Source organism: Macrobrachium rosenbergii, chromosome 48 (assembly GCF_040412425.1).
Source record: "Macrobrachium rosenbergii isolate ZJJX-2024 chromosome 48, ASM4041242v1, whole genome shotgun sequence".
NCBI classification, from domain to species: domain Eukaryota; kingdom Metazoa; phylum Arthropoda; class Malacostraca; order Decapoda; family Palaemonidae; genus Macrobrachium; species Macrobrachium rosenbergii.
In genome coordinates this window covers 48,888,093-48,904,434 of record NC_089788.1, presented here as the reverse complement: position 1 = coordinate 48,904,434, position 16,342 = coordinate 48,888,093, and the positions used below count along the sequence as shown (strand labels likewise).

The following is a 16,342-nucleotide window of genomic DNA, read 5'->3' as shown; positions in this document are numbered from 1 at the left end:
TGTAAAAGGGATACTGTACTTATCTCCAGAATGAATATTTGGTATCTCGACCTGAGTACGTCCCCACATTTCTGCTATTATCTCTTACCAAGACTTACAAGATTTATAGAGACAAGCCTCCACTGTGAGGAGGTGAGCCTGATTGGAGAGTTTCTCAGCTAAATTACCAAATATTTAGGAAAAAAAGTCAGTTGCCAGTATGGTCAAAACCAGAAAGTCTTTCAAATCAGTAGAGGAAAGTAGTAAGAGATCCATTGTGACTCCGTTCCACTTACATATTACATAATGTGCTAACAAGTAGGAGATCCTACATATATATAGAATAGTCTATCCTTGGAGAACAGAATAGTCTTCAAACTTTCATTGTTACTGACATTCCTTCGTCATGCCAGATTGAAATAGCCAAGAACTCATAAAGAAAATGTGCTGTTATGTCAGTTTCCACAGGATGAAACGATGGAGGGGTGCGTAAGTGAAGCTTGAGTCCATCCTCCAATGTTCTCATGAGAGAAGACATAGGGCAATTTCATGACAGATTGAACCATGCTCTTTTTTATGAGTGTAGGTAGTCTGGAAGCAGAAGGACAAAGCTAACTACTCTTGGTGGAGATGAAGGATGGATTCTGTTCATCCATTGTAACAGTCCTAGACATGGAAGCAAAGTCATTAGGATACAGTGATACCAAGGACAGTGAAGAGGGATTGTCAAAACCACTTCCTGTTAAGCCACGGAATTTGTCTCATGGCATATTGATAGTTCTGATCTTATCCTTTGGGAGTTGAAGAGTTGGCAACAGAAATGGTCATGGAAGACAAATTCAATCTGGGATCACCATCTATCTGACTTGTTAGGACAGAGTCAACAATCAGTGGTGTAGAGCTCGAAAGAGACAATTTACAGAAGGGCGTGTCTGGAGCACTTCCTGAAACAGGTGATTGCAATCTTGCACGATGTCCGTGATCAGTCTTAAACATCTCAGACAAAGACAAAGCAAGTTGGGAAGTATCAGGAAGAGGAATATCCTTTAGAATCTACAAGCACAAGTTGAAGTGCAGTACAAGTGTTTGGTGTTGACTGCATGATTGGAGGAATGTTGAGTCCATAAGGAGAATCAGTGGGCACTTGTAAACCAGTGGCTTTAATCAGTAAAAGAGAAGCATGCAGTTTTTAGCAGCTTTATTGGAAATAAAATTGGTATTGCAAGAACAGTTCATGCAGCAGACAAAACAGCTGAGGCTTTTACTGCCAAGAAAAAAGGTGGGATTGGTTAACAAAGTGGTTAAAGCCAAAATTGAAGGAGCAGTAGAAACAATTGACACCGTTGAAGGAAGTGCTGTAAACGTGATTGTGTATAGTAGATACTGTTGATACAACATGGTCAGGTGTACTTATAGCTGAAGTAGCAAACCTTGGAGAAGACAGAATTGGAAGCATTGCAGTAGGCATTAATGGTCATATCATTGGAACAATAAGAAAAGTCAACACTAGATAGTATAACAGGAAAGGTTAAACTGGCCAAATATAAAGGTAAAATGGGTGCAAGAGAGGCAGTGAACCTAGCAGGACAAATGGCATGAAGGGAAGATATGATAGGAGAACATAGTTGACTTGACAAATGCAAAAACATGCTCCTGTAGCTGAGTAAATGGTTGGTTGAGGCTGCAAAGAAACAGTGGCTTGGTAGACTGAGAGTGGCACTGGCATAGTATGTTGGTTGAACTGACCATGGGATGGGTGAATGCTCAGATACAGAGTAAACAGAAAAGGCTGGTCAAAAGAGACTCCAGCTAAAGTGGGAAGAGGGACAAGGGGTGTAGGGAGCTCAGTAAGTGAGCGGGCTGGATATTGGACAATGGCACATTACCAGACAATGTGCAGTATCTTTTACTGTTAGAAAGTCATGTGGGGCAGAGGTATGTCTTATGCAGAGGAAGCTGAACCATACGTTGCCGAGTACTTATCCTTATGGGTCTAATATGATCGTCTCCAGTCAAAACTTGGTAAGATGGCTAGTTTACACAGGCATCTCAGGAAAGGATTGAGGTTACAGTATTTTCCCCTGCTGGATACACAAAGCAGATAGGGGTCTGACTGAAAAGGACGACCTTGCAAATCTGAGCAGGCAACTTCTGGAAAGTACGTTTTGGCATGGTTAATGAACATACAGATTCACAAGTAGCTCGGAAAAAGTAGGTAGGTGCCAGTAGTCATACAGAATTTTTTTACAAAATACTGTACGTACACTATAAGTTGTCACTGTCCTTATGCTTATGGTGCTGCAAGACTGTGTGAATCATAAAGCACTTATTTACAAGCTAGGATTGTTGGGAATTGGTGGATTTCTAAGAGTTTTTTTATGAATATATAATAGGCAATATCAAAAGGGTCTCTGTTGATGGCCAGTATAGTAGCTTCAATAATGTTACTTCAGGTGTTCCTCAGGATAGTGTTCTTGGACATTTGCTATTTATTATCTGTATTAGTGAAATTTAGCTAGTCTGTAGAGCAAATTGATTGCATATGCCAATGATGCTATTCTTCCAGGTATTGTCCCTTCTCTGCACCTCAGGTCTGTGGTTGCAGAATCCTTGAATAGAGATCAAGCATGTATTCATGAGTGGGATAGGCTGTGGGGCATGAAAACTCAAAGTATGATATTTAGGTGATCCAGAACTTTGCTTTTGCATCCTTATTTACCTGTAAATGGTATGGTTTCAAATCTCTTTTTAAGACTTTTTAAGATTTTAGGTGTAACTTTTGGTAAATTGACTTTTGTGAAGCATATATATAATCCTGCTTCCTCTGTTTATCAGAAAGTTGGTATCTTGCAGAGATGTTTTCAAATGTTTTGGGATGAAGCTGCTATTATATCTTCTTCCTTGTTTAGAGCACTGTTCTCCAGTGTGGTCTTCGGGTGCTGACTCTCATCTCAAACTCTTGGATAGAGTTATTTCATCATTAAAGTTTATTTTGCCAGCTCTCAATGTTGGCTTATGGCATAGACATAAAGTGAATTCATTATGTTTGTTGCATAAAATTTACTACAACAACAAGCATCCTTTGCACTCTTCTTTATCTGACCTAGCTGGTTTTGCTTGCAATACTAGGCAGGCTGCTGTTGCAAACAGTGTGTATTTTCTAATATCATGTTGGTACTGCTTAATTTTCTAGGAGTTTTATTTTGGTTATAATTAAAATACAGAATACTAGTTTGCTTAGTGCAGTTGTGGAATCTTCTGACCTTCAAATGTTTAAGCAAGGAACAAAATCATTTCTGCTTTTTTTTTATGTCTCCTGAATTCAGGTGTATCTGTTGTATTTTCTGTTCCTTCATATTATTTATTTATTACCTTTTCCTATAACTTTTCTCACTCTGCTGGCTGATTTCCCTTTGGAGCTCTTACGGGTTTATAGTCTGTTGACTCGTTCCATAGGGATTTTCAGTTGAAGATTTAAAGAAAAAAGAAAGAAAGAAAGAGAAAATACAGGTTGATTAAGGATGTTAATTATGGACAAGCTTTACTAATACTGTACTTAAAAATAAGTAGAAAGGCTTCACACATTAAGAAACATAAAGTAAAAAACACCCAAAAATACAGGAACACAGTTGACGTTGACCATTATTAATCTGGCATCAATGGGACCTACAGGGTTCCTGATTAGTGATCTTGCCGGATTGCAGATTGGTTGGGTTAAAATATGCTTAACCCAACAGTTAAGCATCTCATCCTACCCCTGAAAATACCATGTAAATCAGTATGAGTTAGTTGATAAGGAAAAAATAAACATTAAATGAAAATCACATGAAATTTTAATGAAGCACAGACAAAATATGCAAATGTACAGGTGATTTTGTTGACTTACACAAGAAAGTTCATCACTGCTGCTTCCGAAGTGAAGAGCTGTAATTTGCAACTCAGCACTTTTACATGTCTTGAGGTGAAGGGCTGTCAGGATTCCCACCTTCTTCATCATGAAATTGTTTTATATATTTTACACTATTCTCATTTATATTTTTGCTTTACCGTACTATTTTTTATTTTTGCAACCCGAAAGATAAACACAATCATATGCGTAGAGTACTTATGTATGCACTCATTCAGTGGCGTTGAGCAACTTGCTACAGCTTGTTTTGGTTTGTGTTGTTTCACTTAAGATTATTTTTTATATATTTTATGCTATTCTCATTTATATTTTTACTGTATTTTTTCACTTTCATTTTAACAACTCAAATGATAAATGTAACAGTGTGTGTAGGTTACATATATACGCACATTTGTTTTCTGGCATCACTGAACGTGTTACAGCTTGTTTTGGTTTTTTGTAATGCTAATGATTTTTTAAATTTATATTTTATACTATTCTCATTTATATTTTTACTGTATTTTCTCATTTTTAATTTTTACAACCCAAAAGATAAATGCGGTCATGTATGTACATACATACGCACAATCTCATTCGCTGGCATCATTGAACTTCCCACCGCTTGTTTTGGTTTGTGTTGTAATGTTCATGATTTCTTAAATCTATATTTTATGCTATTATCATATTTTTCTGTATTTTCTCATTTTTTGTTTTGACAACCCAAAAGATAAATGCAGTTGTGTGTGTGTGTGTAGGATATGTACATATGCAAACTAATTCGCTGGCATTGGTGAACTTACTACAGCTTGTTTTGGTTTGTGTTTTGTTTATGATTTTTTTAATTTATATTTTACTCTATTCACATTTAAATTTTTACTGCATTTTCTCATTTTTTTTTATAATCCAAAAGATGAACGTAATCGTGTGCATAGAGTACGTACGTACGCATACATTCATTCACTGGTGTCGGTGAACTTGCTACAGCTTATTTTGTTTCATGTAGCTATGCTGATGATTTTCTCATCTGTATTGTATGCTATTCTCATTTAGATTCTTACTGCATTTTTAAATTTTTTTACGACCAAAAAGATAAATGCAATTGTGTGTGTAGGGTATGTACACACACACACACACACACACACACAAGCAGTGCCAACAGACATACTGTAGGGGTAGGTTGGTGCAGTGACTTGGGAAATTTGAAATTATCCTGGCAGTTGACTATCAATTGATTGTAGGGTATTTACACACACACACACACACACAAGCAGCACCAACAGACAGTAGGGGTAGGTTGGTGCAGTGACCTGGGAAATCTGAAATTACCCTTGCAGTTGACTATCGATTGATTGTTGTCTTTGTTAACATAACATTTCAGCACTCAAAGTAAGCAATCACTTGGAAATACTAAAATAGCTTAGAAGTGGTAGATTTCACTGTGGACGTCTGCTTCTGCCAGAGATTTATCTCTTTTTGGTAGAGTTGTTTGTGGTGGGAGGTTTCTGTTTCCTGGTGGTGTGTTAGCAGTTATGACTTGGACCATTGATGGATGGTCTCTTCTGTCAGTTTTCCATAAGTTGTATTTTAACAGAGATCTTTTACGTTCACTATGGATCCCTGATCCATTTTTCCTGCCAAGAGCAACCAGATTTGCTGAACAGCAACACCAATATGCAGTAAATATGCTTCGTTGTCAGACTTCTCGGTTCCGGAGGTGCTTTACACCTCGAACCATTGGGCTGTGGAACACATCTCCCTGAGGATGTCGTGCAATTGGAACTGCAAAAGTTAAAGCGGAGATGCAATGCATTACTACCCTAATACAATTCTCATTGTTCTTTAATAATTTACTTACATTTTTATCTATTTATTAATTTTTTATTTTATTTTTTCTTTTTTATTAAATTATCTCTTCTTTCTGTATTTCCCTTTATCTTCTGTTACTTTTTCTGATGAACACTATATTCTCTGGAAGCTTGAATTTCAAGTCAGTGGCTGCATTGGGCTTGTTCCGTATGAATAGGGTTCATCCTCTGAATTAATAATAATAATAATAATAATTAATCAGGCAACAGCATAAAACTATGGATTAATGCAGATAAGACACCTTACAAAAGGAATGAGTTTACATTCTTATAGGGATCTGGTACTCAAAGTATGGAAGCATGGCCTGAGGACAGTGCTGGATGAAATGCTCAGCTGTGAGATACACAAGAGATTGAGCTGGATTTTTATCTCCCTGCAATGGGCCTGAGTGGTGCTTGTCCATGGTGTAACTTACCATCTCATCAGAAGTTGAAAACTTTAGGAGAGGGGGACATTGCAACCAGGATTTGGGCTGTTTGTATTTGATAATTTTTTCTAAACAATACAATTTTATGATAACTTGGAAAGCCTAATTGGAATTGACACAGATGCTCTACAGACAAATAGGAACTACAAAATAAAAGCTAAGGAGTACAAGAATGTTATCTCCAAGTAAGGCATATACCTAAAAATAATAGTACATATTAAACAAGAAACTAGTAACAGTAGTCCAGTGGTTGCATTCAAATAGCATTGAACTTTATGTGATTCTTGGTAGGCATACTTTGAACTAATAATCAAAGAAAATTTGTGGAATTGTGTATTTATAGGATGCATGATAATGCAACCTTTGTGATAGGAAGATTCTTGTAGATAAACATTTATATTCTTACTGCAACGAAAGAAAATGCGAGACATCTGAAAGTAAGTATGTATTGCTCTCTCCTTGACATTTTTTTTGTTACACTGAGTGCTCTGTATTCCACCCTTAAATGAAACATTTTGTTTGTACTCTTTTTTGGTCCATGAATTTTCAGTTGCATATTTAAGTTTTTAGTGGAACTTAGGAAAATTATAAAGTAAATCAATAATTTTTTATAAAAAATAATTTTAATGCAAATGTTGTAAGTTTTTGTGATCTGGGAGAAATGGGAAGACATATTCAGAGTATCAGTCTTTCAGTCTGAAGTACCTACATTTACCATGTTTATAATAGTAATTTGAGCTTATATTCCAGACGAGTTGTTTCTTGGCATCGGCCATTTTGTGTTGACCTTCAAGAGGGAACTTTCTCACTCCTTCGTACTTTCATCGAGCAGTATTGTATTTTTGATGAACCTGAGCAACCAGTCACACCATTTGCATCCCTGAGGTAAACTATATTGTTAGTGATGTTTTATAGATTCATGGTTGGTATTTTTATGTTGCTTTTTTTATTCACTTCAAGGCAGAGGTGTTTTAAGGTGATGCTGCGTCACTAAATTGGGTTCAGCACTGTACATCAACCTGTTAGTTGATTGCAGGTGTAGTAAATAAGGCTAATGCAACCCTTACAGGTTTTTAAGGCAGATGTATACCATCAAGTGATAGATTTCCTCATTAACAATTATTTCTTATAGGTAGCTTCTTTGTGTACTAGATTGCCCATACTATAATCGGTGCTAATAGCGTATCTGTAGGTTTATAAATTAGACCTCATTAGCATTTTCCCCTTAGTTCTATTTGCAGTGAATGTTAAAATATTTTAGTTATTTTTGCTAAGTACACCATGTTTTTTTTTTTTCATACAGACCCATCAATGATAAATAGCCTTATTCTGTGCAGTGGCTTTACAGCCACACCAACTTCCTAAATATGTGCCAACCTCAACCAGGGGGTAATAGAAGGAGAAACAATAAAACACCAAGAAATAAAGGACAAGATCAGAAAAGAATACTGTACAGGCAGAGAATAAAGACAATACTGAAGTCAGAACTCAACTCTGGAAACATGGTTAATACCATTAGCATCTGGGCATTGCCAGTGATCAGGTACAATGCTGGAATAGTGGAGTGGAATAAGTCAGAGCTCCACAACATATATTAAAAGACTAGAAGGATAGTGAACATGTACACACCACTTAGAAGAGGAAGAATTGTATCAACATTGAAAGCAGAGACTAAGACAACAGTTGAAGACCTGTAATGATGAATGGCTAAGAATTGCACGGGAGGACGACTTGATTAAGGAGGAGGAAGACCCAGAAACATGTAAAGATAGAACAGCAAGGAATAGAAGAGAAGAATGGCTCAGGAAGCCCATGCATGGACAGTTCATATAACAAAAAGACTTGTCCAGCCATGAAACATGGCAATGGCTTCAGAGGGGGAACTCAAGAAAGAAGCAGTGAATGAAAACAGCAGCATAAAATCAGTATCAGGACACTGGGTGGTGCAGTTGCATTGACAAGAACTGACTGTGATTGGCAAAACCAAAATCAAAGTATCACTCATAGCTGCCGCGGTACTGAGGTACTCTAGGGTGGAGGAGAAACAGAAAAAATAAAATAGTACCAAAACCTGCTGATTGAATGGAGAAGGCTGTGGGACATGTCATTAGTGGTAGTTACCATAATTATCAGATAGCTAGATACTGTACCAAAATCCTTGCAAAGGAAACCTAGGTGAACTGAAAGCCAAAGTAGCCTCGGACTTATGTAGAAGAATGTGTTACTAGAGACTGAACAAGTAATAAGGAAAATGATGAACTCCAAAGGAAACTGAGTGCATCCCAGAACCTACACTGTAAACTACTATTCTGGATAGTGTATGATAGACAAAAATAATAATAGTAATAAAAACAATCTCCAGGCAGAATCAAGTGAAAGGATTTCGAGCTTTGCTCCCTCTCCTTATACAGTCAGTCCCCAGTTTACGACGGTTCCGGCTTACGACGTTCCGAGGTTACGACGCTTTTCAAATATATTCATCAGAAATTATTTCCCGGCTTACGACGCATGTTCCGGGGTTACGACGTGTCGTACGCCGATCCGACGGAAGAAATATGGCCCCAAAACGGCAGAATAATAATAATTTGAAGGTTTTTTTATGTAAAACTCAATAATAATGCAGTTTACATCGTTTTCAATGCACCCAGAGCATTAAAAGTAAGGTTTTCTTATGATTTTTGACGATTTTCGACGATTTTCCGGCTTACGACGATTTTCAGTTTACGACGCGGCGTAAGAACGGAACCCCCGTTGTAAACCGGGGACCGCCTGTATTAGGACCATGATTCAGCTCTTCATTGGAGGGGTGGGTAGAGCTTTCAGCTGGCATGCTGTTGGCCCAGCGTTCGACACTCTGAGTGGCCAATGAAGAATTAGAGGAATTTATTTCTGGTGATAGAAATTCATTTCTCGTCATAATGTGGTTTGGATTCCACAATAAGCTGTAGGTCCCGTTGCTAGGTAGCCAGTTGGTTCTTAGCCACGTAAAAATAAATCTAATCCTTTGGGCCAGCCCTAGGAGAGCTGTTAACCAGCTCAGTGGTCTGGTTAAACTAAGATATACTTATGATGCGCAGAACACCTGTGAGACATCCCTTCAACACTTCTCCCTCCAGACCTTCCTCCAGAGGATGTCAGTCATTATTCTGGACTGGAAGATAAACAAGGCCTCCTTCATGTCAACTGTTAGACCTGTTTGCAGAATGTGAAATCTGCACCTACTTACAGCCTATTGCCACTGATTTGTTATAAAAAATACTGGAAGTTGTAGATGGAGATAGTTGCAGAGCCATTGATAGTAAAAGGTTATTGTCTGCATTTTCTTCATTTGAACATCCCAGTTTTGTGTCTCAGATTCCCTGAAAATCTTACACTTTAGGAACAGAGAAGTTGTATGGCCCAGAACAAAGAATTGAGATCAATGATGGACAAGCTAGCATTCAAGGAGGCAATAGACAATTCCTTTGGCTTCTGCAGTTGCTGGTTTGTGACCCCATGAAGTTGGCAGCTTGGGTTCCACCATCAGTCTTTGCTCCTTAAAGGATCCTTTTCAGATAGAAGCAGTAGACTTGGGTGGGTATTCCATTGCATCCACTGATATGGAAGACGCTTAGTTTCATATGCTAATACTCCCAATGTCCTGGCAATAGCTTCCAAGGTATTTACCAGGTCTCTAGTTTTGGTGGCAGCATAGGCCCAGTCATGCCACCTATCTCATAAGGTATATAGACAATTGAAGGGAAAAGGCATCTTCAGCACCTGAGATTCATCATCACTTAAATTTAATTCTCTGCTATTGTCAGCATCTCAAACTTTTGAAAAGTGGCTATGAGAGCTACTTGCTTATAGATGGACTTGAGGGACCTACACAGCCCTGGTTTATTCAAGTGGAGAAAAGATCCAAACTTCAGAATGTCTTCTTGAAATTGTCATACAGAAGCACCCCCTCCTAATTGTCTTCCAAGTTTGAAGTACCTAAATTTACAAAGGTGCACAAATAGGTAACTAAAAGAAATGGACTTGTATTACAAAAACAATTTTATTTTAATAAATTATTAAGTATTTCTGAAGTCATATTCACATTGCATGTTCACTTCTGTTGATGAACCATCTAATCAAGTTGTATTAAGAGAGTAAAAGGAAAGGTAAGAAAGTGATTGGTTTGGCAGAAGCATCTTAATGTGCAATGAAGAAAGGGGTGGCATGATTAATATGAAGTACAGTGGAAAAAATGGGTCCAAAATTTTTGTAGGAGAGCAGTAATAGTTATCTTGTACACATTTTTCTTTGTTTTTTTCAGAGATCAAGAAAAATTTGTTTCCTTATGCCTGCAGCTTCTCAATACACATTTATCACTTGCATTGACTGGTGGTATGACACAGGCAGTCCTTGGTTCAGAGGCTACAGCTCTGCGGGAACTTCTTTTCAGGTACTGTATATGTTATCATAATATGATGCAAGTTTATGTACTTCTATCCAGTAAACCACTGGAATTTCTAGTTGTTTCCTTATGTATATGAGTTAGTGTTGATCATATTTGAGATATAAAGGAAAAATGTGAATGATTATCAAGCAAGCAAAGATTGATTGCATGTTTGCTAATTATAGGAATGTAACAAAGACTTTATTATTAGCTGAGTTTTCATCTTTACAGCATGTGAATATTTTAGTGTTTTTGTGACTTGCTTTGTGCAAGGGATGTGTTAAGAAATTTTCATATGATTGTTTAATTTTCCTTGTATCATGGGATACTGTATTTACCCTTTTATCTTGTTATTCATCCATGTGATTTCATAGTCTTTTTAGTTTGTTATATATACAAAATGCAATTGACAAAATCTGTTTGTTTGAAAATTCAAGTAATGTACAAGATTTTGTTTGTTTTTCAACATTATTTTTGCACTGCAGTTAATTTTTAAAGGTGATTAGGAGTAATTTATTGCAAGATAGATAAGTGAACTGCTGTTAATGTATTGTGTAACATGATGTGAATTAAAGTTTTAGAGAAAAGAAATTCTCTTCAGAGCAAGTATGTCAGTAAGTTTTTCCTTAATTAAATTATATAGAGTTATACAATAGACCTTATTATTTTTCAGGTTAGTTGATGCTAAATTACCACGTGCCATTGAAGCTGGAGTTTGTGAGGGTTTAAGTTCGCCTTTGCTTCTGCCACCTTTGGCATCACGTATGGGTCTCTTGTACACACTACTTCCAAAATCACCAGAGGACTGGGGTCAGCTTTCTAGAGGTCAGGTATGTTCAGAGAAATATGAATTTGGGAAGCACTATACTGGTGTGGTTTGTGAAATGAGATATTTCAGTAATACTTTGATAACTCTTAGTGGAAGGTAATCAGTCATATTGGTACAGAAATGTAGTGTTCTCAGATGTAGAGGCACCTTCATAGTTGGCAAGATACTGCACAAGTAGTCATTATGATGTACAGTACTAATTGTAATAATGATAAATTTTGCATGGGTGACCATCGGTGAATACCAGAAACCATTGGCACATAAACTCTTAAGACTATCTGTGCTTTCTGAGAACAGAAGAGTATTACCATCTGAAGGTTTCCTCTCACCACTCTGGCCCCATGACCAGTTAAAAGAGGTGGTGTGAGTGTATGGGTAATTCTGTAGCCTCATAAAAAAAAGAACAGTTGAAACTTAGGAGACTAGTATGAGTGTTGGGTTACAGTGTGGTATAAGAGGCCAACAGTCAGTGAAACCTGTGATACAGCATACAGATCAGGGTGCACCTAAATGTCACTTACAGAGCTCAATATGTACTGTTTTACAAGTGAGAAATACCACTGGAAATGAGTTAAGGAACATATTTTTTGCCACCAGTAGCATTAAGTATACTGTAAAGCAGTTTGATTAACAGCTAGAAATGGGATTTTAGAGTAATAAATCAATAAGAAGAAAGTTTTGCTGATCAGTATTTATGCTAGGTACTGTACATTATTTTATTATTATTATTATTATTACTATTACTATTACAGTCAACCCCCGTCTATACACGATTCTGGATTTGCGGACTCATCTATTTGTGGATTTCTCTATGGAACATATATACACATTGTTCACAGAAAATTCGCCTATTCCCGGTATTTTTCATAGAGAAATATTAAAAAATCACTGTATTTTCATATAATTTTCCTGACTAAATGCACTTTTTGTGGTAAAACTTAGAATATTCAGGTATAAGCATTTTTAGAGGATTTTTTGGTGTTTTGAACTATCAAAATAGAACAGTTATAAGCGTTTTTAGAGGGGTTTTAAGTATTCGCGGATTTTAGGTATTTGCAGGTGGTGTGGTAAGCATCCCATGTGAATACCGGGGGTCAATTGTATTATTATTGCAGTATTTTTTTTCAATCTCAGTCATTGTATTCGACTGGTTGGTATTATAGTGTTGGGTTCCGGGTTGCATCCTGCCTCCTTAGGAGTCCATCACTTTTCTCACTGTGTGCTGTTTCTAATAACACACACTTCTGCATGAGTCCAGGAGCTACTTCAGCATCCAGTTTTTCCAAGTTCCTTTTCAGGGATCTTGGGATTGTGACTAGTGTTCCTATGATTAGGGGTACAATTTCCACTGGCATATCCCATATCCTCCTCCTTTCTATTTTCAGGTCTTGATACTTATCAGTTTTTACTCTATCTTTCTCATCTACTCTGGTGTCCCATGGCACTGCAGCATCAATGAGTGATACTTTCATCTTGATTTTGTCAATCAGCGTCAAGTCTGGTCTATTGGCACATATCACCCTATCTGTTCTGATACCATAGTCCCAGAGAATCTTTGCCTGTTCATTTTCTATCACTCCCTTTGGTTGGTGTTCGTAGCACTTATTACTGCAAGCTAGCTAGTGTTCCTTGCACAGGCTCCAGTGGAGGGCTTTTGCAACTGAATCATACCTCTTTTTGTATTGGTTCTGTGCAAGTGCCGGACATTTGCTTTGTATGTGGTTTATGGTCTTGTCTTTCATATTGCAGCTCCTGTATATGGGCGAGATGTTATTTCCATCTTTTGTTCTGTGGACATATCTGGTTCTTAGGGCCTGATCTTGTGCTGCTGTTAGCATTCCTTCTGTTTCCTTCTTGAGTTCTCCCTTCTGTAGCCATTGCCATGTTTCGTTGCTGGCCAGTTCTTTAGTCTGTCTCAAGTACTGTCCGTGCATTAGTTTGTTGTGCCATTCCTCTGTTTTGTTTTTCATTTTCCTGTCTCTGTATATTTCTGGGCCTTCATCTGCTTTTATCAGTCCTTCCCATGCACTCCTTAGCCACTCGTCTTCACTGGTTTTCAAGTATTGCCCCAGTGCTCTGCTCTCGATGTTGACGCAGTCCTCTATGCTTAGTAGGCCTCTCCCTCCTTCCTTTTGTGTTAAGCATAGTCTGGCTGTATTTGCTCTTGGGTGTAGTGCTTTGTGTATTGTCATGTGTTTCCTAGTTTTCTGCTCTATGCTGTGGAGTTCATCCTTCATCCACTCCACCACTCCCGCGCTGTATCTGATTACTGGTACTGCCCATGTGTTTGTGGTGTTCATCATGTTTCGAACGTTGAGTTTTGACTTGAGTATTGCCTTAAGTCTCTGTATATATTCTTTCCTGATCATATCCTTCATCTCATGGTGTTTTATATCCTCTCCTTATATTCCCAGGTATTTGTATCCTGTCCCATCTATGTGTTTGATGCTATTCTTGCCTGGTAGCTTTATCCCTTCAGTCCTTGTCACTTTGCCTTTTTATATGTTCACCAAGGTGCATTTTTCTATTCCCAACTCCATCCTGATGTCCCCAGGTACAATCCTTACAGTCTGGATTAGGGTATCCATTTCCTTGATGCTCTTACCATACAGCTGGATGTTGTCCATGAACATCAGATGGTTAATTCTGTTGCCTCCATTCTTGCATTGGTGCCCAGCATCCATCTTCTGTTACTTTTGTCATGGGAATCATGGCTACTACAAAGAGTAGTGGTTACAGTGAGTCACCGTGAAAGATTGCTCCCTTAATGTTAACCTCTGCTAGTCTTATCCCAGAGCTTATAAGTACTGTATACCAGTTGCGCATTGTATTTTTTAGGAAGCTGATGGTGTTTTCGTCTGCCCCACATATTTACATATTTTCAGGTGTTCTATTAGCCACATGCGTTATCATGTCGAAGGCTTTTTTGTAGTCAATCCATGCCATGCTTAGGTTGGTTCTCCTTCTCTTACTATTCTTCATTACCATTTTTTCTATCAGGAGCTGGTCTTTTGTGTCCCTACACTTCCTTCTGGAGCCTTTCTGTTGGTGAGAGATGGAGTTTATTTCCTCTAGGTAGTTATATAGCCTTTCACTGGTGATACTTTAGTAACTTCTACATTATTGGTAGGCAGGTGATAGGCCTGTAGCTACTTGTTATATTTCCCATGTTCTTGTCTTTCTCTACTAAGGATATTTTCCCTGTGATACAATGCTTGAGTTTTTCTGTTATGCATGGGTGTAGGGCCCTGAAGTTTTTGAGCCAGTATCCTTGGACTTCATCTGGACCTGCAACTTTCCAGTTGGGCATTTTCTTTAGTTGGTGTCTGACTATGTCTGTCGTGATCTCAGTGAATCTTTGTTTTATTCTCCCAATTTCTTTGCCTTGACTTCCTGGAGCCATGTTGCATGTTTCTTGTGTGATACCAGATTGCTCCTTATGTTTTCCCAGAGTCTCTTACTTGGTTCAGCTTCAGGAATTTTGTGATGGTTGTCTTCTCCTCTTAGTTGACTGTATAGTCTTTTCTGGTTGATTCCAAAGAGTTTGTTCCGTTGGTATCCTTTATTCCTGTTAATGTAATGTTGGATCTTAATGTGCTTTGGCTTTAAGCCTCTATTTTATATCTTCTATTGTGTTATTTAGTCCCTTCTCTTGTACTTTGTATTTCTCGTTGAGTTCCACCCTTATTTTCTTGTTTCTTAGTCTCTTTTCTGCCATCTCTTTCAGTCAAGTCAGCTCTCATCACCAAGATTGTTTTCCCAGCGCCTTTTCCAAGGAGGTTGCTATTTTGGTGTTTTTGGGTTGGTTGTGATGGTGGTGTTGGTGTTTGTATCACCATGAGTTCTACTGCTAGTCTTACTCTTGCATATGCCAGGTTATTTGTTTCTGTGATACTGGTGGTGTGTATTAGTCTCATTATTTCATTAACTTCACTTGTTTTCTCCCTTAGTTTCTTCGTGTTGTAGGCTTTCATGGAGGGGATCTTTGTTCTTTCTGTATCTGGCTTCATCCGTTGTCTGATCTTTTCCGCCCATTCCGACCTCTCTGTTACATATTCAGTATTTCCTCTTTGCCACTGTTTGGAAGCTCATCATTCCTGTAGTTTTCTGTGTCGTCTCTTAGTTCGTCTTCTTGTCCTTCATTGCTGGGTGTTATTTCTCTTTCCAGTTCTCTTTCTGTTGTGGAGAGCCAGTTCTCTTTCTCTCTGTTCCTTTCTTGGTCTGCCAGCCTCTGTTCTGTTTGAGGGGTGTCATTTCTCTCATTTCAGATGTTGACCAGTCTTCTTCTGTATCCTCTTTCTGTCAGGTTGCTTCTGATGTAGCATCTCCATATTTCCTTATTTTCTTCTCATGTCCATTTCTTCTTCTGGTTTGCCTCTGTAGCTCCAGTCTCTGGTTGCTGGTTACTGTCGCTGTGGTGGTCAGTTGCTGGATGACGACCTCCAAGTACCTGACCATCCTCCCCATCGATTGGGTTGTATACCTGGCTGCCGGGCAAAGCTCCTCTGTTGTCAGAGGTTCCATTTACGTCGTTGTCATTTATTCTTTCGTTTCTTTCAACATTGCTGAGTTTTGCTATTTAACCCATAGCTGAACCCTACCCCATCGAGAATAGGTACTCATTTACAGCTGAGTAGACTGAGAAAATTATGGTAAAAATCCTTTCCCAAGGAATCAACGCTGAGGAGAGTGGTCACCCATCCAGTGACTGACCAGCCCCAATGATGCTTAACCAGTCCATTGATGAGCTAAACCACTCTGCCATGGTGCCCATATTATTATTATTATTATTATTATTATTATTATTATTATTATTATTATTATTATTATTATTATTATTATTTTGAATTAATTTGATGAGACTAGTCATATTTCCTGACTCCCATAGGGCTCATTCAAATGTGAAATGAGATGAGGAAAATGGGAACAAGG

The 16,342-nt window shown here is 38.0% G+C and overlaps 1 protein-coding gene across 1 annotated transcript in view; it reads left to right on the top strand.

The window, feature by feature from the left end:
* Nucleotides 1-16,342, top strand: part of LOC136831091 (probable E3 ubiquitin-protein ligase HERC1) — an 801,341-nt gene that overhangs the window by 224,778 nt on the left and 560,221 nt on the right. The window contains exons 16-18 of the mRNA XM_067091041.1: nt 6,909-7,043; nt 10,459-10,587; nt 11,255-11,411. Of these exons, the coding sequence (XP_066947142.1) occupies nt 6,909-7,043; nt 10,459-10,587; nt 11,255-11,411 (421 nt within the window). The remainder of the gene's footprint in view (nt 1-6,908; nt 7,044-10,458; nt 10,588-11,254; nt 11,412-16,342) is intronic.